This window comes from Schistocerca cancellata, chromosome 2, assembly GCF_023864275.1.
Source record: "Schistocerca cancellata isolate TAMUIC-IGC-003103 chromosome 2, iqSchCanc2.1, whole genome shotgun sequence".
Classification (NCBI taxonomy): Eukaryota; Metazoa; Arthropoda; class Insecta; order Orthoptera; family Acrididae; genus Schistocerca; species Schistocerca cancellata.
This window is the reverse complement of record NC_064627.1, coordinates 164885716-164908733: the sequence shown is the minus strand read 5'-3', so window position 1 is coordinate 164908733 and position 23018 is coordinate 164885716. Positions and strand designations below refer to the sequence as shown.

General features: G+C 42.8%; 1 protein-coding gene across 7 annotated transcripts in view; it reads left to right on the top strand.

Annotated features, from left to right (window-relative positions):
- The window catches only part of LOC126161461 (proline-rich protein 2-like), a 403478-nt gene extending 393729 nt beyond the window's left edge, over positions 1–9749 (top strand). For 4 of the 7 annotated variants that reach the window (XR_007534913.1, XM_049917295.1, XM_049917296.1 and 1 more), the window contains exon 2: positions 9270–9749. Coding sequence is in view for 6 of the 7 variants with exons in the window: in XM_049917295.1 (XP_049773252.1) it covers positions 9270–9584 (315 nt within the window). In the remaining variant the exon portion in view is untranslated. Of the gene's footprint in view, positions 1–8097; positions 8212–9269 lie in introns of those variants that run through there. The other 3 variants (XM_049917302.1, XM_049917293.1, XM_049917299.1) reach the window with 3 other exon arrangements.
- The last annotated feature ends 13269 nt before the right edge of the window (positions 9750–23018 follow it).

Sequence of the window (23018 nt, the reverse complement as noted above, 5' to 3'; positions counted from 1 at the left end):
GAGCGGACTGTCCAGTTGTTATAAGAGGTCATTGTTTACTGGGGCGTCCTTCTGTAACACATCTGCATATGTAGAGGGAGGACTTCGCAAGAGGTGTTGCTACAGCTTCATATGTCGGTACTTGTACAGTTCTCCGTTTGAGGCATGCTGATCAGAAGTGGCCTTCCTGCCCACACCTGAGCAAGTTATCAGTAGAACATCATAAATGACTATCGCTCTGCAGCCTCCAATTGTGATACAAGACAGCAGATGTTTTGCGACCTAAATCTGTATTTGTCACACCTCGTTAACTACTGGGTATGTCGTACAGGTTGCCCATTTTTATGGTATGTGACTGAGCATCCTGCCATAGGGTTGTGGCACGGCAACCACAATGTCAGTTGAGAACTCAGATGGTAGCTTGAACACTCTGATACTTCTTAATCCAAACCCTAATGATCGATAGCTACCGCTCCAACACGGCCGACAAAATGTTTAAATTTAAGTCCATCTTTGTTGTCGCATACGATCTTGCCACAAACTGTGTCGTTGGTCAGTTTGACGTAGACCACACTGCTTTTGATAGAGAAGTGGAATTCAGTCATGTCTTACAGTTCATTTTCAATCTCTTCTCATATAAATCGTTCCACTACAGATGCCTTCGGTCGTGCAAATTCATTATTAAATCTGATCTTGATGATAGACCGTCGGTAAGAATGAGCCACTCTAGATGTAAAGAGCATGCATTAGTGAAGACTAACAGCAAATGAACCACTGCACGCATGTAGCTCTGCAGCAGGGACATAAACAGACCTCCGTACCTGAGCCTTGCTCACTCCCAACTATGCGTTTTCATGAACTTCGCTGTCTATCTGTGTTTGCTTTCCCGCCCTTGTTGCGGTTACGTTGTAGTTCTTCTTCCTTCTAGGTGTGACAGCAGTGATGTGAATCGATATTTCCGCCGTGTACCATCTTTGGTCTTGTGAATACAGTTTCCGTCTGGGGGTCCACAGGCAGTCGGTCAGTTGCTGCAGACCAGGGAAGTTATCTCCGCACGGTGCAGTCGGCTGGGTCTGCTGGCGGTCCCTGCGCAGTGTCGGAGCGTGTGTGGAGCTGTCTGATCGCTACGAGCTTCGTGGTTAACCGAACCAGGAGGTCAAAGTTGAGTAGTAGTTTCAACTACCCAAGCCACGTTCATTCATGTTGTGGTGGTTCGTTTTGGTGGTTTGCTGTTGGGAAGGTTTTCCTGTGAGCAACACCGAGTTAACTATATCACTGTATGTCAAATTCAAGTGTACCAGCGGAATTTTCTGCCTCGTCGCCATTAGTGTTCCGGTTGTCTGCCCTCGCCACAAACGTTATTTGACGCAGCGTCCTTTCCTCACCTGCTGTCGCCGTCCAACATTGTGTGTAATTTTGACAGCTAATACATACTTCATTGAGGATTATCACGTTTGTAACCTTTTGTGTTTGAGTTCTCATGTACTGATTGATGGGAAGCAAGTCCTTGGCTGTCCTCTGGTTGGGTTCCGATGGAGAAGGTGTAGCTGGGCACACCACCTGTCTCACCTAAGTGGAGGAGGGCAGAGTGCCGTTGTCCTTATTGTCCTTCCCACAGGTGTTTAATTATATGTTTTAAGCTACTTAAAATTTAAGACTTACAGTTATCTTTTTTAAATTTTGCAATATTAATTCTGAGGTTTCAGCCTTACAACTCTATTCTTAAAATTATCTTTCAAGCTCATACATTGCGCCCTTGTGCCTTTAAAAGATTATGGTAATATACACTCCTGGAAATGGAAAAAAGAACACATTGACACCGGTGTGTCAGACCCACCATACTTGCTCCGGACACTGCGAGAGGGCTGTACAAGCAATGATCACACGCACGGCACAGCGGACACACCAGGAACCGCGGTGTTGGCCGTCGAATGGCGCTAGCTGCGCAGCATTTGTGCACCGCCGCCGTCAGTGTCAGCCAGTTTGCCGTGGCATACGGAGCTCCATCGCAGTCTTTAACACTGGTAGCATACCGCGACAGCGTGGACGTGAACCGTATGTGCAGTTGACGGACTTTGAGCGAGGGCGTATAGTGGGCATGCGGGAGGCCGGGTGGACGTACCGCCGAATTGCTCAACACGTGGGGCGTGAGGTCTCCACAGTACATCGATGTTGTCGCCAGTGGTCGGCGGAAGGTGCGCGTGCCCGTCGACCTGGGACCGGACCGCAGCGACGCACGGATGCACGCCAAGACCGTAGGATCCTACGCAGTGCCGTAGGGGACCGCACCGCCACTTCCCAGCAAATTAGGGACACTGTTGCTCCTGGGGTATCGGCGAGGACCATTCGCAACCGTCTCCATGAAGCTGGGCTACGGTCCCGCACACCGTTAGGCCGTCTTCCGCTCACGCCCCAACATCGTGCATCCCGCCTCCAGTGGTGTCGCGACAGGCGTGAATGGAGGGACGAATGGAGACATGTCGTCTTCAGCGATGAGAGTCGCTTCTGCCTCGGTGCCAATGATGGTCGTATGCGTGTTTGGCGCCGTGCAGGTGAGCGCCACAATCAGGACTGCATACGACCGAGGCACACAGGGCCAACACCCGGCATCATGGTGTGGGGAGCGATCTCCTACACTGGCCGCACACCACGGGTGATCGTCGAGGGGACACTGAATAGTGCACGGTACATCCAAACCGTCATCGAACCCATCGTTCTACCATTCCTAGACCGGCAAGGGAACTTGCTGTTCCAACAGGTCAATGCACGTCCGCATGTATCCCGTGCCACCCAACGTGCTCTAGAAGGTGTAAGTCAACTACCCTGGCCAGCAAGATCTCCGGATCTGTCCCCCATTGAGCATGTTTGGGACTGGATGAAGCGTCGTCTCACGCGGTCTGCACGTCCAGCACGAACGCTGGTGCAACTGAGGCGCCAGGTGGAAATGGCATGGCAAGCCGTTCCACAGGACTACATCCAGCATCTCTACGATCGTCTCCATGGGAGAATAGCAGTGTGCATTGCTGCAAAAGGTGGATATACACTGTACTAGTGCTACATTGTGCATGCTCTGTTGCCTGTGTCTATGTGCCTGTGGTTCTGTCAGTGTGATCATGTGATGTATCTGACCCCAGGAATGTGTCAATAAAGTTTCCCCTTCCTGGGACAATGAATTCACGGTGTTCTTATTTCAATTTCCAGGAGTGTATGTTTTTTTTAATTATTTTATTTGCTATTTGATTGGATTTATCTCTTGTTGATTTTTAAGATTTCTTGTTTGAAGGTCTTCATCCGTCAAAGAGTTGCATTTGGTAAAGGCTCGGGTATGTGCCGCCTTCATTGTGAATGTGTTACTAATTTGTCATTTATTGTAATTTAATAGGTGAAACTGCCCCCAACCTTATTTGATCCTTTCCACAATCCTAATTACCTGTTCTGCCCAGCGGGTTTAGCGGGAGTATCAGTACCATACGATTGCGGAAAGCAGACTTGCATGCATTTCCGAAGGAACTTCGCATCGTACTTCTGAACGGCGCAAGTGGTGGGGTGTTGTATTATTCTCCAAACACCGGACAAGCAACTTCCAATTAAATTGTCTCCCCTGTACGGGAATATATATATTGAATGTGTGAGTGCAGATTGTTGACCCATTGGGTGACCACATAAGAAAATTTAGGTATGGCCCTGAGTCGTACTTGGACAGCCTAATGGTAAGGTGACCGCGATAAACAGGAAATCCAAGTTCGAGTACCGCTCCGGCAAAAATTTACATTGTCGTCATTCCATTACACAACTGAGAGTTGCCCATATTCGAAACTGGGAAAATATCTTACGGGTGACAGTGAAAGATAGATCAAAGTTGTGTTACGCTTCTGTGCAATGGATGAGTGATGATAATACCGAAATGGCTGCAAAGTCATCGGCCTTTCTGCTATACACAGGAACCATTTCGAACAGGATTGATCGTATTGTACGTAAATGTGATGTGAAATGTATTTTTCGAGCACTATCTAAGATCAGGATACTCTTAGGTTCCTTGTTGGATGATCATGGGTCGCCAAGGCGGGTGTCTAATGTTTTGCTTGCAGTTGAGGCATGTCACATATTGGTGAGACTATCAGTACTGTGGAAGACCGATGTACTGAGAATAAGGGTCACACAATTCCGGCAGTCGAGCACATTTGCATTACAGAACATTGGAACGGAACAACACGGTGAATCTGGCATGCATTTCCAGCTATTGGGATAAAGTTATTATGAAAGCATTTGCAATTAAATTGACATGTAACCTTATAAATACAGACAGTAGTTTCATTTTTCTAAAATCTTCATGGAATCCTGTCAGAAAACAGAGGGACAAGGTTAATGCTACCTCGCACGCTGATACTTAATTTCACTATCTATAAGTTCTGACGTCGGTCACCTTTGTTTTGTTATTGCGCTAGTTCTTACTGTGTGTGTGTGTGTGTGTGTGTGTGTGTGTGTGTGTCTGTCTGTCTGTCTGTCTGTCTGTCTGTGTGTGTTTATCTTTCCGCAATTTCCTTGCAAACTATTGTTTTTAATTCACTTGCACAAACCTTAACTGCTGGTGTTATGCCTCACCCGTCGAAATATCGGTGGCTAGTGACAATGTTACCCGGCTGCATTCCGGTAAGTTGTTTGACCTGATGTTTGACTTCATGCATAAAACTTCTGACTGATCAAAACCTGGTTATGTTTTCCGGTAACGTGCGCTACGTCGTCAAAGTTTTGAAAAAAAGATTGTTTCTTTTCGCTGGTTAACTTTCGACGAACTCCCAACATATTTGTGTCGTTGCCGCTGTTACTGATACAAACCTTCCAATTTTTGTATGTAGTTTCTGAGCTCCTGTGTCGGAAGTCGTTAAAAAATTCAAATCCCACCTAGTATGACATTTCGATGCGTAGTAAATTTAGACTTCTAGATATTGTGAACTGTTAATGTTGGTTTGGCAGATGATAGTTGACATCCAGTTATTTCGTGATAGTAATGAACACATAAATGCACATATGTTCCAGTAAACGAATTTTGAACTTTCTACAACTACGAGCTTCTCTCAAAAGTGAATGGTGGTCCGGATTGCCCGCGTTGAGTGTTAAACGGGTTCCGTAATCCGTGACTCCATTCAGCTTGTCCTGGCCTCTCCCTGCTTGGTTTGCGGTCACTGGCCTCACACGTCATTCAACTACTCTGAGAACACATTCAGCTAACGACGTCGAAGTAAACAACCTGTCTACATTAGGTAATCAATGAATTTAACATGCAGAAGTAATTACTTTGCATATCGTCACCTGGAATTTTTCATCTACACCTACCTCTACAAGGCTGCTCCGCAAATCACTCTCAAGTGCCTGGGAGAGGGTTCATCGAACCATCTTCACACTAACTCCCTATTATTCCATTTCCGAAAAGGGCACGTAAAAACCGAAACCTACATCTTCTCGTGCGAGCTCTGATTTCCTCTATGTTGTTATGATGATCGCTCCTGCGTAGTAGGTCGGCGTGAGCAACAATATTTTTGCTTTCGGAGGAGAAAGTTGGCGATTGAAATTTTGTGAGAAGATCCCGACGCAACAAGAAACGCCTTTGTTTTAATGATGTCCAACTCAAGTCCTGTATATGTCCGTTGCACTCTCTCCCCTATTTATCGATAGTAGAAAACGTGTTGCTCTCCTTTGAACTTTCTCGATATATTCCCTCAATCTCAGCTGATAAGGATCATGCACCGCGCAGCAGTACTCCAAAATAGGACGGACAAGTCTAGAGTAGGCATTCTCTTTAGTAGATCTGTTGCACCTTCTAAGTGTTCTGCTAATAAAACACAGTTTTTGAATCACCTTCCCCACAACATCTTCTATGTGTTCTTTCTAAGTGAAGTCGTAATTGTAATTCCTAGGTCTTTAACTGAATGTACGGCCTTTAGATTTGACTGATTTATAGTGTAACCGAAGTTCAATAGATTCCATTTAGAACAAACGTGTATGACCTCACACTTTTCATTTTTTACGTTCAATTGTCAATTTCGCGCCATACAGATATCCTATCTAATTCTTTTTGCAATTGCTTTTGATCAGTTGACGGCTTTGTTAGACGATAAACGACAGAATCTTGTGAAATAAGCTAAGACAGCTGTTCAGATTATCTCCTAAAGCGTTCATATTGATAAGGAACAGCAAAGGTCGTAAACACTACCTCCGGGAATGAGAGAAATCACTTCTGTTTTACTCGATGACTTACTGTTAATTACTACGAACTTTAATCTTTCTGAAAGTAAAACAGGAATCCAGTCGCACAAATGAGATGATGTTATATAAGCATGCAATCTGATTATAAGCAGCTTGTGAAGTGCGGTGTCAAAAGCCTCATGGAAATTGAGAAATACGGAAAAATTTTGAAATCCCTTGTCGATAGCACTCAACACTTCACAAGAACGAAGTTTTCTGAATATGTGTTGATTGTGTATCAATAAGCCGTTTTCTTCGAGGTAATTTATAATGTTCAAACACAATATAAGTTCCAAAATCCTGCTGCATATCGGCGTTAATGGTATGCACCAGTAATTTAGTGAATTATCCGTATTAACGTTTTTGAATATTTGTGTGACATGAGCAACTTTCCAGTTTTTAGCTACAGATACCCATCGAGCGAGCGGTTGTGCATGATTGTTAAGTACAGAGCTATTGAATTATCATACTCTGGAAGGAACCTAATCGGTGTACAGTCTGGACTAGAAAACTTCCCTTTATTGAGTGATGGAAGTTGCTTCACTACTCCGAAGAAATCCACATGTAAATTTCCTGCAAATTTATATATCTTGCAAAACTAGTTAATAAAGGATAGGTGAACGAGTAAAATGGACAATATCTAAAAAGGAACGACCACTACTGAACTAATTCGCAAAGATCAACGAGTCTGACCTTCTCTAGTAACAGGTACTCAGCAATTCAGAATTCTAATCACAATTGTTTCACGAAATTGTCAGAACTATTCAAATTTGAATAGAGAACTGTAGAAATATAGCGTGTCTTTGCTACGCCTATTGGAGGTGTCGCACAGTTTGAAAACCTCTGATTAAAACTGTTTCTTACATCCGTTGAATGCAAAACGGACTCTGTCCAAGCTTAGCATCTGTATAGCATTCGAAAGCTTTGCAGACATTTTCCGGAACACTTCCGCAGTCACCTCCTGTCATCTACAGAACTCATTCTTTATCTATGCTGATCCATTGATCACAAATGGAAATTTGTTTTATTTGCCTTTAGATTCTATTATCAGATGTTTTCAACTTGTACCTGGTTCTTGATAACACATCTTCTTAACTTGATTTCAGTTACTCATAAATGATGTGTTGAAGAATACCAATGTAAGACGTAGATTATTAAACAGAGTATTTAAAAGAGTATGTCCACTGCACCACATTTAAATCTGAATATAATATTTCTTCCTAGGTACATGATTTTGTTGTACCTTGGGACTTTCTCCGTATTTGGAAAAAAACTTTCTTAGCCAGAGTAATTTTTACAGTTTCAGAAAAGAAAACATTACACATAAGTGACTGCTGTCATTGCAAAACCGAATAAAAGAACATAAAATGCTTCAAATTCCAGGGCTGGCTAGAGACCAAAGTCTGAATACAGTTCCAACTACACCGTCCTCCTCTGCTGTAACACACTGGCCAGACAATCCACTTTCGCATGAAATGAAGTATTTGTGACTGTATGAGTGTTGAGCTACGTATTAACAGTAGGTTGCAGTGGAGTGTTAGGTAAGGCCACGACTGCCTGGAAAACGATTGTACAAAGTTTTGCCACGTTGACTCTTCAATTGCTCTCCAAATAAGCAAAGTGTGCCGTCCTCCCAATTCGTAACATAAACATAACTACTACCTCATCATTATTGGATTTTCCTTTCCGAAAGTAGCATTTTTTTGCGCTTTTGACAACCAGGAATTTGCAGTTATCTGTAGAAAATAAGCGACAGTATGCTATTCACTTCGTCGCAGCTGTGTTCTGTAGCCTTGTGATACAACCAGATCGTCCATTGTCTGACTTGGGTTGCGGTCTCTGTTCGGTTCCTTTGTTGAAGAGTCACGGAATCACGAATACTCCACATCAGGCGTTGGCGAGCCTTATAAAAGCTCTGTGGCCCGCGCTCACCTCAGCACTTCCATCACCATGAGGGCGACAGTGGCAGCTCTCCTCCTGTGTCTTGTGGTGAGTACTGCGGGCTGAAGATTGTTAAAATTCAAATAGAAATTTGTGCTTCATATACCATTACTAGCACATTCACGTCTACATCCTATCTACAGACGGCTGTAGACGTAAGGATGAGTATTTATTGGTACTGATTTTTGTGTTCATAACATTCTGTTCTCGCATATAAAAGAGAAAACTTTATTATGATACGCATTTGTTGACACTGTACTGATTCATATACCAGCACGTGCAGCAAGTCTACACTTCATTTTTTCGATAAGAAAGAGGAACTCCATCAGACCGACTGTAGGTTGTCAGTTCACAGTGCGACTGAGCGCAGAGGTTGAGATATTGGGGTATCAGTTAGGGAGAATGGCGTTCAAATGCCTCGCTGATCATCCAGCTTTTGCTTCAGATTTTACCCCTGAAACACTTAAAGCATTGGTCTCTCTCTTTCCTTTGATAAAATACGGAGGATTCCCATGAAAATGTGAGTTTGTTCCTCGTCTCTAATGATCCCGCTATCAACAAGTTGTTAAACTTTAATCTTCTTTCTTTCTTCCTCTGTTCGTGTATGTGCTCTCGACGAATTATACATAGAATAATGATAGCGAAGTAACATTTTGCGATAAATATATCAGACTGATGTTGATAGCTGTTTTAGCAAGCGTTTATGCCCAGCTGTCAAATCCAACAAGAAGACATACCTGGAAAATTTTGGCGCTTCTTCGTTACTCACCTCGTCTGTGAAATGTTTGCAACTGATGCAGTTTGTTGGGACTAGCGAAGCTTTCATACTAGTTACTTCTCTGCTTCGCGCACATGACATTCCTCTACAATATTCGTCATATCCGCTATAAGTCTATGCTTACTAGAGGTCCATAAGACGTTCAACAGTTCTTTAGTAAGAGTACATTTCTCTGTATATCAAATAGCGAGAAAACCTATGTGCCTCATGTTGCTAGCACATACTAGCAACTGCAATGTTGTCGAATAGTGTTGCCTTCATATTGTTACTATCAACTCATCCAAAAGAGAATGCAAGATGTACTACATAGCACACCGTTGTACTACAGGTGGCAGCATGCCGCAGCCAGGAGACTCCACCTGGCCCTCCTGGACCAACTGAAGGGCCACAACCAACTGGACCACCTGGCCCACCAACTGGAGGTCCTGATCCAACAGGTCAGCCTACTGGAGGTCCTGAACCAACTGGTCCACCTGGCCCACCAACTGCAGGTCCTGAACCAACAGGTCCACCTACTGGGGGTCCTCAACCAACTGGACCACCAGGCACCCCTACTGGAGGTCCTGAACCAACTGGAGGACCCCAGCCAACTGGTGAACCTCAGCCTACAGGACCACCAGGGCCACCCTCTGGAGGACTTTGACTTTTTCGACTTGGTGGACTCTGATGGTTGACATTATTGCATCAGTGAAACATCAAGAGAGTTCAAACTTGATATTTAAAATTAAGTGGATATGACTTTACTGATGGAACTGTTCTGTGAATAGCTTTGTAAAATTTTTTGTCATTAAATGAGCATCTAAAAATCTCCATAAATGTTTCCATCTTCTGTAAACTGTAACGAATAACCTATTGGGTCGAAAACTGTAACTCCTTTGCAGGATAATGAGTTTGTGATAAAAGTAAAGTTAACACAGACATAGTGGAAGTCTTATAATTCATCCAGACATTTTCTGTGTAAGTTCAGAATGTGCTCTATGTTGCGAAGTCTTCTAATTCCTCATTGAGTGTGCACTTCGCCACCAAGTTAGGAATCCAAAGATTTATAAGTGTGGTATTCCTTTGTACCACACAGATTTGTATGATGTCTATTGGAGTACGACGGAAGTGGTATTTTAGAGACAATGAGTGGCAGCTAGCACCATTGTCGAAACAATACTGCACTGAACAGTCGTCAGAAATCTTCTAGAAGTGTACTTCTGCTTCATTTTAGCTATGTGGGTTGTGGTAGAGACCCTGCCATTGTGTATCAGATAAGTATGTTAGATAACTACTCGGGAAATGTCATGACCAGCAGTGACTCCATCACCTCTGACCTTTCATGTGTACTTGGGAGTAGGTACTCTCTATTTTGAAATATATTTTTATGCACCTCAGTAACACATATGTTATTAATGAAGAACTGAAATCCTTCTGAATTAAGACCATCATGATAAGTAGTCACAGCAACAAAGAGGCAAATATATGTAAATAAGTAGTGGTATAACCCAGGATAATGTCAAAGTATCAAGCATGAGCAACTCATTTAGAAAATAATAATACCTGCACGAATACAGTTGCAAGTACATTGTACCTGTATGTGGCAGAAAAATTACTAGAAGTGCAATCCACTCACAGTACCCGCGAATTTTCCATCTTCTTTCACGGGGTGTAAAATACAGTTTATATTGAAAGGGGATTTGAACACTGTGGATATTCGCAGAAGATTGGTGGCAATGTGCGGCGAGTGTGCACCGACACGAAAACGTCCCTTGCAACATGACATAGTTCGCCCCCCATATGTGTCGGAAAACAACAGCTGCCGTCGCTAAAATTGGGTACTCCGACATCTACCGTATTTACCTGACTTGGCTTCATTAACTTTAGTAGTCCCTCTTCGAAACAATTTTCTGTAGTCTGTCGCACCCACTGAAAGGAGAGCTGCTCGCAGTTCCTAGAAATCTGAGATATGATGTCTGTGCAGAGGTTTCTTCATAGCCCCTAATAGCTGGAAATAAGAAGAGGCTGACCCAGGATAATTCGGTGAACTGCTCTCAGAGCATCAGCCCCAGTTACGTCCATTCCATAATGTAGTGCCAGATATTGCCACTATGTTGGGGGTGGGGGCGAGGGGGGGGAGGTGCTGATTCACAAGTGATGCGGGAACAGGAGACCCATCTGCAGTTTCACTCCTGCATGCGAAAATGTTAGTACATAGAGGAGATACAGAGAGGCAGGAACTGTCGATGACAAGCCGCTCTCAGGCCGCCGAAGGGCTACAAATGCAGTGTCTGACCGCTACCTACGGATTATGTCTCGGTGGAACCCTGACAGCAACGGCACGATGTTGAATAATGCTTTTCGTGTAGGCAGAGGACGTCGTGTTAAGACTCAAACTGTGCGCAATAGGCTGCATGACGCGCAACTTCACTCACGACGTCCATGGCGTGGTCAATCTTTGCAACCACAACAACATGCAGCGCGGTACAGATGGGCCCAACAAAATGCCGAATGGACAGCTGAGGACTGGCATCACGTTCTCTTTACCGATGAGAGTCGCATATGCCTTCAACTTGACAGTTGTCGGAGACGTGTTTGGAGGCAACCTGGTCAGGCTGAACGCCTTAGACACACTGTCGAGCGAGTGCTGCAAAACGGAGGTTCCCTGCTCTTTTGGTGTAGCGTTATGTGGGGCCGACGTACGCAGCTGGTGGTAATGGATGGCACCGTAACGGCTGTACGATATGTGAATGGCATCCTGCGACCGATAACGCAACCATGTCGGCAGCATATTGGCAAGGCATTCGTCATCATGGACGACAATTCGCGTCCCCATCGTGCACATCCTGTGAATGTCTTCTTTCAAGAAAACAACATCGCTCGACTAGAGTGGCCAACATGTTCTCCAGACATGAACCCTATCGTACATGCCTGGCATAGATTGAAAAGAGCTGTTTATAGACGACGTGACCCAGAAGCCAGTCTGATGGATCTATGCCGAATCGTCGTTGGGGAGTGGGACAATCTGGACCAACAGTAACTTGATGAACTTGTGGATAGTTTGCCATGACGAATACAGGTATGCATCAATGCAAAAGGGCGTGCTACTGCGTATTAGAGGTGCCGGTGTGTTTAGAAATCTGAACCAACGCCTCTGAAGGTCGCGCTGTATGGTGGGATAACATGGAATGTGTGGTTTTCATGAGCAATAAAAAGGGCGGAAATGATGTTGATCTCTATCCCAATTTTCTGTACAGGTTCCGGAACTCTCGGAGTCGACGTAATGCAAAACTTTTTTTGATATGTGTATAAAAAACCTGTCCAGGCGATAGCAGCGTCACCTGGCGAAGAACGACTGCCAGTCAGATAGGCGTACGGTTCATGTAGCATCAGAGAGTGTGCTGTCCATATGTAAAAGGGGGAAACCTTGCGATCTATCTGAGTTCGAGCGAGGGCAGATTGCGATGGCCCGGATGCTCGGTGAGAGCATTTCGGAAACTGCACAACTTGTTGGTGCTCAAGGTGTGCTATGGTGTGTCTTCGCATTTGGCGAAAGCAAGACGAAACAGCGTCCAGATGTCGTGTGGCCGGGCGGCCGCGCCTCGTTACAGATATCGGACCTCATAGGCTGGGCATATGATAATGATGTTTGGTATGTGGTGAGCTCAACTGCGCGGTCATCAACGCCCGTACAAAGTCCTAATTTTTACACAGTCCATTTTTTTACATAGTCCAATCTAGTCACCGTCACGGTTGATGATGATGATGATGACGATGATGATGAAATGATGACAACAAAATCACCCAGTCCCCCGGAAGAGAAAATCTCTAACCCCGCCGGGAATCGAACCTGGACCCTGTGATTCAGAGGCAGCAGCGCTAGCCGCTAGTTCACGAGCTGCGAACGTAGGCTGGGCAGACTGATAAAACAAGAACTTTGGTACGTGCTTCGCTGTGGTGGTTTGCTTCTGTGCCGTCTAAGGTGCCATTTACAGTGACATATACAATATAGACTGTGCAACAACTCGACATCGCATGGTCTCAACAAGTCGCTAGAAGTCTCCTGCAGAAATATTGACGTAAGCCACCTCAATAGCTGTCTGTACCTCTCGATTATGTGCGATAAGCGCTCAATGAGATTCATGTCGGGCGATCTGGGTGCCCAAACCATTCACTCAAATTCTCTAGAATGTACTTCAAATCAACTGCGAAGAAATGTGGCCTACAGACATGGTGCATTGTCATCCATAAAAATTAGATTCTTGTTTGGGAACGTGAAGTTCATGAATGGCTTCAAATGATTTCCAAGTAGCTGAATGTAACAATTTACACTCAATGATCTGTTCAGTTGGACCAGAGAGCCCAGTCCATTCCATGTAAAGACAGCTTACACAGATATGGAGGCACCACCAGCTTGCACAGTGCCTTTTTCACAACTTGGGTCCATGGCTTTGGGAGGTCTTCACCATACACTAACCCTACCACCAGCTCTTAGCAACTGAAATCGGGTTTCATCTGACTAGAACACGATTTCCGCTAGTCTCGGGTCCAACCGATATAGTTACGAGCCCAGGAGAGGCGCTGTAGGTGACGTCATGCTGCTAGCAAAGGCCTCTTGTCGGTCGTCTGCTACCACAGCCCATTTACGACAAATTTCGGTGCACTGTCCTAGCGGATACGTTCGTTGTAAGACCGACAATGATTTCTGCGGCTGTTTCGCGCAATATTATTCGCCTGTTAGCCCTGACAACTCCACGACAACGGCACTGCTCTCAGTCGTTAAGTGAAGGCCGTCGGCCACTGCGTTGCCGTGATGAGAGGTGATGAGAGGTAATGTCTCAGATATGGTACTCACAGCATACTCTGGACACTGTGGATGTCGGAATATTGAATTCCCTAACAATTTACGAAATGGAATGTTCCGTACGTTTAGCTTCAACTATTATTCGGCTTTCAAAGTCTGCTAAATCCCATCGTGCTTCCATACTGTCGGAAACCTTTCCAAATGAGTAAAAATGGCAGCTCCCCCAATGCACTGCCCTTTTGCACCTTGTGTACACGATACTATCGCCATCTGTATATGAGGATATCACTGTCCCATTACTTTGTCACCTCAGTGTACTACACGACACGCGTTGCGGCTTGCAATACATTGTACTACAGATAAACGTGTCAATCGAACCACGTGACTGGCTGTAGCTTGAGTTTTAAGTTCATGTTCAACTTCCTTGCGTGTCGTTTGATTTCCTTCACTCTCGGTAAGGATAAACTGGTTCTAAAATGGTGGGTTAATAGATTTGGGAGACATTGGGTTGATCACAGTTGAAGATACTATAAAAGCAGAGTTCCGATCCTATAGTGATATTACGTAGATTGGTCATATTCTGCTACAATTATCCTTGATGTGCTGTTACAGACTTGTGTATTACTTAAAATTTTATGTAAGTGACTATCTATTTTCCCTTTTCAGTATTCTTTGGCCTCTTCTATAAGATCTTTACATATTTCCTTTGAGACCTCTCAAAGATTTCTTGAGTACTTCGGTACACTTGTTCAAACCGGGCTTTGTCCTTTCCGAAACCAGTTCGTCATAGACAGTTCATTTGGCACCCCTCTCTTTGTCAGTATATCAATGAATTCCCGCAAATGATACCTTCTTGTCAATACTCCATGAGTCAATGACTGACTCATGGTTGTTTTATGGCTGTAATTACCAAATTTTAGTATGTTTATGAATTTAGAAAGTGTATCATGCTACTTGCTTCAAATTAAGCTTTAATGTGAATTTTGGTTCAACTTGTTGAGGGAGTCCGCTATGAAGCGGTGTTTCGTACATTTCACACCTCTTGCTGTCTTCATACGTCGCCTAATTCTTCGCTGTGATTTAGACTTCACCGTGATCTACCTGGCTGACTTACATCTTCTTTATCTGGCATGCTTTAGTGTATGTTTCTGTTTCTAAAGTAGATATTACACATGAAATTACATTCATATATTAGGAGAGCTGATAAACAAGATTCCTCTGTGACTGTTCCGTTTAATTAAAATGGTTATCGAATCTGTCGAAAGCACCGCGGTCTCCCTGCGAAGCTTGTCATTGGGATAGGATGTGAGAGCCTTGCAGTTATTTTCCGGAAAGGCTTCTGCCCTCACCTACTGCTCTGCATAAAAGCCGTCCCTTACCTGTGCTGCACGATTGTTCACAAGTGACACCACGCATTCCTTCGTATCTATATTGAAAGCTAACATTTTACGCAAATTAGCCGTGAATTCCGATATTGTGAAGACCAAGACCGCTTGATTTTAAAGTCTTTTTTCCAACAAATAGTTTCGACAGAATCGTGCCGCCATCCTCAGATTGGCATTAAACTCTTCGTATATGCTCACATACATGTGTCTTCGACATTTTGAGAACAAAGTTTAAATACATTAATGAAGTAAACGACGAACCATGTAAAGTTTCTTAATGTATTTACACTTTGTTTTCAAAATGTCGACGACACATTTATGTGAACATTACATACAAAAGTGTAGTGCCAGTCTGAAATTGACAGCACGATTCTGTCGAAACTAATAACTGGAATAAAGACGTTAAAGCCAAGCGATTTTGGCTTTTACATAAAATGTACACGATTCCGATACTTCCGCACACATATTCTTGCTGCTTCATGTCATAGAAACCCATGCTGCAACTTGAATGTCTCTAGTAACCGCATTCAAATCAAATTGTCCATCTCCACCATCAGTATTATCAATGTACTCATAGTGAATTTCCTACGAAGCTATCTGATTATGCGGGACCTTTCAGTCCCCTTAACCAAATTAACTGCAGAGCCCATTTTGTACGAACTACTCATGTTCTAATCTCCGCGTCGTATATCCTTATTTCGTGTTTGGAGATAATTTTTTATGCCTTTATTTTCAGGGTTTCGTGTAATTAAATTTCAAGTGGTGAATTTTTCGTGCAGTAATGGCAAACAAACGTGAAACCCAGAGGGATGCATCAGCTCTAACCATTAGCTTTCACCACTGTTGAAAGGTCCTTCGCGTAACTTTTTCTACCCTTGTTCCGAAAAAGGTATTTCATTTCCAACCTACCATCCACTCCTGAGTAGCATTCTCCTATTCACCATAAAGGTCTACCTCAAGCGAACATTATCAATAATCTCATATATTTGATTCATCGGAGTAAACAGTTGGATTAAACTCTACTAAGAGGTTCATTTCACAAATTTTATGAAGAAACTGATCTAGAAATGTGAAATTTGACACGACACTGCCACGATGTATGATAGATTTACATGTATCAGTATAGAAGCATGGGGGAGGAGTTCAGACCCATTGTTGTTACAGATGTGTAATACGTATATCACAGAGCAATAGGTCTCAGATCAGAAGAGAAACACCACACAAATTTAATTCGTAAGAGGGAAGATGTGAGGCTAAGGAATGTTTAGTGCAGTGAACTACCAAATTCAAACTGAGCGAAAATTACACCAAGAAGAAATGCAGATGATAAACGGGTATTCATTGGACAAATATATATTACTAGAACTGACATGTGATTACATCTACAAGCAATTTGGGTGCATAGATCCTGAGAAATCAGTACCCAGAACAACCACCTCTGGCCGTAATAACAGCCTTGATACGCCTGGGCATTGAGTCAAACAGAGATTGGATGGCGTGTACAGGTACAGCTGCCCATGCAGCTTCAACACGATACCACAGTTCATCAAGAGTAGTGATTGGCGTATTGTGATGAGCCAGTTGCTCGGTCACCATTGACCAGACGTTTTCAATTGGTGAGAGATCTGGAGAATGTGCTGCCAGGGCAGCAGTCGAACATTTTCTGTATCCAGAAAGTCCCGTACAGGACCATGCGGTCGTGCATTATCCTGCTGAAATGTAGGGTTTCGCAGGGATCGAATGAAGGGTAGAGCCACGGTTCGTAACACATCTGAAATGTAACGTCCACTGTTCATAGTGCCGTCAATGCAAACAAGAGATGACCGAGACGTGTAACCAATGGCACCCCATACCATCACGCCGGGTGATACGCCAGTATGGCGATGACGAATACACGCTTCCAATGTGCGTTCACCGCGATGTCGCCAAACACGGATGCGACCATCATGATGCTGTAAACAGAACCTGGATTCATCCGGAAAAATGACGTTTTGCCATTCGAGCACCCAGGTTCGTCTTTGAGAACACCATCGCAGGCGCTCCTGTCTGTGATGCAGCGTCAAGTGTAACCGCAGCCATGGTCTCCGAGCTGATAGTCCATGCTGTTGCAAACGTCGTCGAACTGTTCGCGCAGCCCATCTGTTGACTCAGGGATCGAGACGTGGCTGCACGATCCGTTACAGCCATGCGGATAAGATGCCTGACATCTCGACTGCTAATGATACGAGGCCGTTGTGATCCAGCACGGCGTTCCGTATTACCCTCCTGAACCCACCGATTCCATATTCTGCTAACAGTCATTGGATCTAGACCAAGGCGAGCAGCAATGTCGCGATACGATAAACCGCAATCGCGATAGGTTACAATCCGAACTTTATCAAAGTCGGAAACGCGATGGTACGCATTTCTCCTCCTTACACATCACATTAACGTTTCACCAGGCAACGCCGGTCAACTGCTGTTTGTGTCTGAGAAATCGGTTGGAAACTTTCCTCATGTCAGCACGTTGTACGTGTCGCCACTGGCGCCAACCTTGTGTGAATGCTCTGAAAGCTAATCATTTGCAAATCACAGCATCTTCTGCCTATCGCTTAAATTTCGCGTCTGTAGCACGTCATCTTGGTGGTGTAGCAATTTTAATGGCTAGTAGTGTAGTTACTGGAATCGTTCTCTAAAGGCAGAATGCAATATAAGGACCGGTTAGGTCAAGTACAGACAACGTAAATGATAATAATAGGTTCTGTGGCAACAATGATCGGGAACTCAAAGTTACATCGTGTGACCTCTACTTATCATCAATAATGTTGATTTATCATTTAAGAGTTTATGGACTAGTTGTTTCGAAGCTTTGCAAAGGACAAAATAATATGTGAGAAGGAGAATGAAGGTCAGTCTCCACGGCATAAATGTAACTGCTAAAAAATACAATTTGATTATTTTCACATCTAGCAGCAAAACTAACTGCATGTGGATGAAAAGATGATATTATACATAAAATAGTCGTGAATGGAGACTAACAGAAGAAATATAGGCTTTGAGTTGTTGTCTTACTCCTACGTGTTACTACAGCAACAATTACATCACGGTCAAAACGTTTTTAATACCAGATACTAGATGGTTGCACAAGAAAAGCCAATATTAAATTTTGTATGTTTCTGTGACACATAGTACAAGTCACTGTTGGAATCGGCCAACTCATACAAATACCAGGGCGTAACACTTCGTAGGGACATCAAATGGATTATCACATAGGTTCAGTCGTGGGTAAAGCAGGTGGTAGACTTCGTTTTATTGGAAGAATAATGGGGAAATGCAATCAATCTACAAAGGAAATGGTTAGAAAGCACTCGTGAGATCGGTACTAGAATATTGCTCAAGTGTGTGAGACACGTACAGGTAGGACTAACGGGGGATATTGAACGGATACAGAGAAAGGCAGCTGTGTTACACTCATGGGAGAGTGTATCAGAGATGCTGGACAAATTGAACTGGAAGACTCTTGAAGACAGATGTGAACTATCCCGAGAAAGTCTGTTAACAAAGTTTGAAGAACCGGCTTTAAATGATTGTTCTAGAAGTGTACAACAACCTCCTATGTATCCCTCATATACGGATAGTGAAGACAAGATTAGAATAACTACTGCACGCTTAGAGATATTCAATCATTCTTCCCGCGTTCCACACGTGAATGGAACAGGAAGAAGCCCTAATAACTGGCACAATGAGACGTACCCCCTGCCATGCACCTCACGGTAATTTGCCGAGTATAGATGTAGATGTAGATACTAGGGAACCGCTCCGTGAACCATGTAGTTTGTGGAAACCGAAATCAGATTAAGTAAAACACAGGAAGCGTAGAACTGTCTGATTGGACATGGGCTTGAAACGCATCTCTTAGGAATGCACGTCCAGTACCCATATCATTGTACCTCATCCCTAAGCATGTTTCATGAAATAATTCTACAAAACACATTTGAGACCGATGTCAGTAGTGTGGGTAAAACAAGAAGGGAGTAATTAAATTTGCAGCAATGAAATCGAATCATAGGGGTGAATGTTGCACCTGGATTATAATGTGGATCATGTGATGGTTCCGGGTTGTTGTTTTAATCTATTATGATTTAAAAACAATATGAAGGAATACTCACTAGGAACCGCCTTAGCAGTTTCTGGTATCTTCTACGTTGCTGTGACACGTGACATTGTGTTCTGTGCCGCATTCGCAAAAATTTCGATTTCTTCATATTTAAATGCTATGCAATATATTAAAGTTATTTACGGAAGAATGTTAACTTTTCTGTTACAGAGTCTTATGGTGAGTAAAATGCTGTACATTTTTAAACCTAGCTACGTACCGTGCGGACGTTTAAGCCACACTTCGTCGGTTGTGCGCCATATGCATCTGGAAACACAGTGTGGTCTCCAGCCGCAGAACACGATATATCTCCAAAAGCACCGAGTTTCTTTAGCGTTTTCATGATTTTTCTTGTTTTAAAAATCGGAACTGTATCACTTACCAATAGGTTCTACTCCTCGATGTTTTCAACCTATAACTGGTGTTTGATGACACTTCTCCATAATTTGATTTCACTTACTGATTACTGGTGTGTAGCGGAGTAGAATATTAAATAAGAAATTGTAAAGATTGTTTCGACTGCAAGCCTTTTAGATCTGAACAGAATATTCGTTCCTAGGTACATGATGAAACGTTTCTCACTAGAACTTATAGTGCAAGTGAATGGTCTGGGTTAATACTATTGTGAAAACTTTTCTCAGTATGTCACGGAAAAGTAAAATACTGATTATTATGCAAACGTTCAAAGACGGCAACCTGAGCAAAAAACACAGATAAATGAATTTAATGATTTCTGTCAACGGATTAAATTACGTATTCACTGTTTAGGACCTTAAAGTCTATTAATTTCGTGAGGCACTACTACATTGCGGCGGGGTGGTGTCGCTCGTTAGTGTTGTTGTTAACGCTCTCGTTCAGTCCACTTACCTCGATAGGATTCTTTCCGATGTCACTTCGCTCTGTGGTAGCAGATACGTGGTAGGAAGTGTAAAGCAGCGTTGATGAAACCACTGCCTAATACCACAAAGAGGCCGCGTAACTCTAGTTGAAAGCCAGTTCCTGGAAGTTAATGATTAAAATAATCGGGCGTTCGGGATATTCAGTCTACTTGCAGAAAAGCGTTTAAAATTAGATTAACTATGTTTTTTTATTTATATTGAAACACATGAAATGCCTATCAAGTCCGTATTTAATATGGTGAAACGTTATTGAAAGTCACTGTCTGTATAACAAATATTCACTCGAAAAGAAGCCAGAATTTTAGGAAGTCCGACCCGACTAATTTTCACGTTCTACAAGTCACAGACCCACAACTAATCGCGAGTTAAACATTCGGTCGTTTCAGTGGTCTTCTTCGTAAGTTTAAGTGCTCGCCAAAATAATCCGCACGGGGCACGAAACACGCCACTTGGAGTTTTTACTACGATCAGAAAGTTCACACACTCCTATCTCTCAAACTATTTAACTTAAAACACCAAACTTTCATTAAAATGTTCGTCACTCCAGTCGCTTTAGTCACGATATGATCGAACCGAAATTTTCTCACTATTTCCTCATCTTACAGAGTATTTTTAAGGAGCGATCTAAAATCGTGTTATCCGTAGGCCGGCTAGTAAGCGACTCCCTCGAGGTATTCTCCTCTCTGCTCACTCCCCTATTCGCGCGGGAACAGCTTAGTTCTGATTGGCTGTTCATCTTAACGGCCAATCAGAACGTACTTTCCTGATCATTCTCGCGGCAAATCTTGCCTTATCCAATCACTAATTTGAGAGTAATTAATGGCAGCAAAACTTCAATTTATTGTATTATGTTTAATCAAAATAAGCAAAGTGCGAAATATTCTTCAAATTGATAAAAAAACTTATTCCGCCTCTAACTTCCATTCTGGCAGTTTTTATACAACAGCACGCTCACATAGACATACTTCACCTGAATCGTGGTTGCAACATAGCTTCCTCACAGCTCGGTTGTACAAGGTTTTACGTAAAATCAAATATTAAATTTTAACGTATGGCCCACATACACTCTCTCAGTCATTCTCAAGCACTCACACAACAAAATATAATCAAATAATAATTCTGACCGATTTTTGTACTACGTGATGCAAAGTGACCAAAGTTTTATAAATAAAATTCTAACTAATTGGTTTTTATGCACTGACAACTTTGTAATGGCTTAAAACGATAATGAAAGTCAATCTTTTATTGTTCCTAACTTGGTTTTAAATAACAAGCGTAGGTTTTAGGACTTTTAAGTAATCCTCTTTATCTCCGGAACGATAATAAATAAGAATCTTAAGAATCTGAAATTTTGACAGCATCATTCCATTAATAACAAAAGGCTGTGTATCAAATTTGAACAAAATCGGATAATAACTAATATGTATTATTTAGATTCGTAGAGGATATGAATTTTCGTATTGACTAAATGTTACGATATGCAGTTCTCACGACAGGCAGCGTTAGTTTTGCTGTGAGCAGAGCGAAAAAACATAGACATCCTGCAGCCACCGCAGTAGACGGCTGCGCGCCATACGCCGGCCGGTGTGGCCGAGCGGTTCTAGGCGCTTCAGTCTGGAACCGCGCGACCATTACGGTCGCAGGTTCGAATCCTGCCTCGGGCGTGGATGTGTGTGATGTTAGATTTAAGTAGTTCTAAGTTCTAGTGGACTGATGACCACAGAAGTTAAGTCCCATAGTGCTCAGAGCCATTTTTTAACCATTTGCGCGCCTTACTGCCATGGATGTTATCTCGTATTAACTCGCTGCGTTACAACATAAGGCTATTGAAGCGATTGCCGATGGTAATTGACCGATCAACCTAAAATGACTCTTACGTAAACAATATACGTAAGGAATGAAATTAAATGATACAAAATTCGATCTCACGTTGGTTCTGCTTAGCGATATTGAATAAGTAACGAAAATCATGTAACGTGTTCGGTTCTTCTATCCTTGAAAAATTTGACACGAATTCTTTCTTTACGGTCTGTGAAAAGAAAGATACAAAATTCATACAAAGTTATGGTTATTATAATGAGATATTATCTGGTTTGATACTATGATTATATTATACTTATATACTTAAAAAGGAGTAATCTTTTATCTAAAGCAAAGTACATAGAAACGTGTGCTTACTCTACTACAGTAAGAGAAGAAAAGACGCCACGGAATGGCGAGAAGAAATGAGATGCCATATCATTTGTTTTACAGCAGCAGATATACAGAGTTCCTATCCCTTTGCCCACTTTAGCAAAAGTCATTGACCAAACGGTTTTGTTACAATTTTAATTGTGAAACGTATTTTTACACAGAAAAACATATATGCACAATATATCAGAGTATTTATATGTTTCTATTGGTATTTTTCATTGCAGGCATCCTATGGTTAAAAAATCAAATGGGGCAATGTATATATAAATTTCCTGGCTAGCATAAATAAAGTAATAACGAACATGTTGTAGTCGTACTTTTTGATAGATTTTCACACGTGGAAAAACTTACTGTCTCGGTATATTGTCTGTAACCTAAGAAAAATAATAACACTTAATAACATTGTCAAAAGTTGATATTAGTGGTAAGTGATGAACAACAAAACGATTATGTGGAGTGTAGCGCAGATTGACTCTTCCGCTGCTCTCCAAAGCCGCCAAATATTTCATAGTGCCACCTCATAATACAAACGTAAGAGCTACCTCGTCACTGTTGAATTCTCCCATTCGAGAGTAGCGTTTCCAGGCATTAAGTCACCTATGATGAAAAAATGATCGACAATATGCTGTTCAGTTCGTCCCAGCTGTGCCGTGTGGCCTTGTGATACGACCAGATCCCCCAC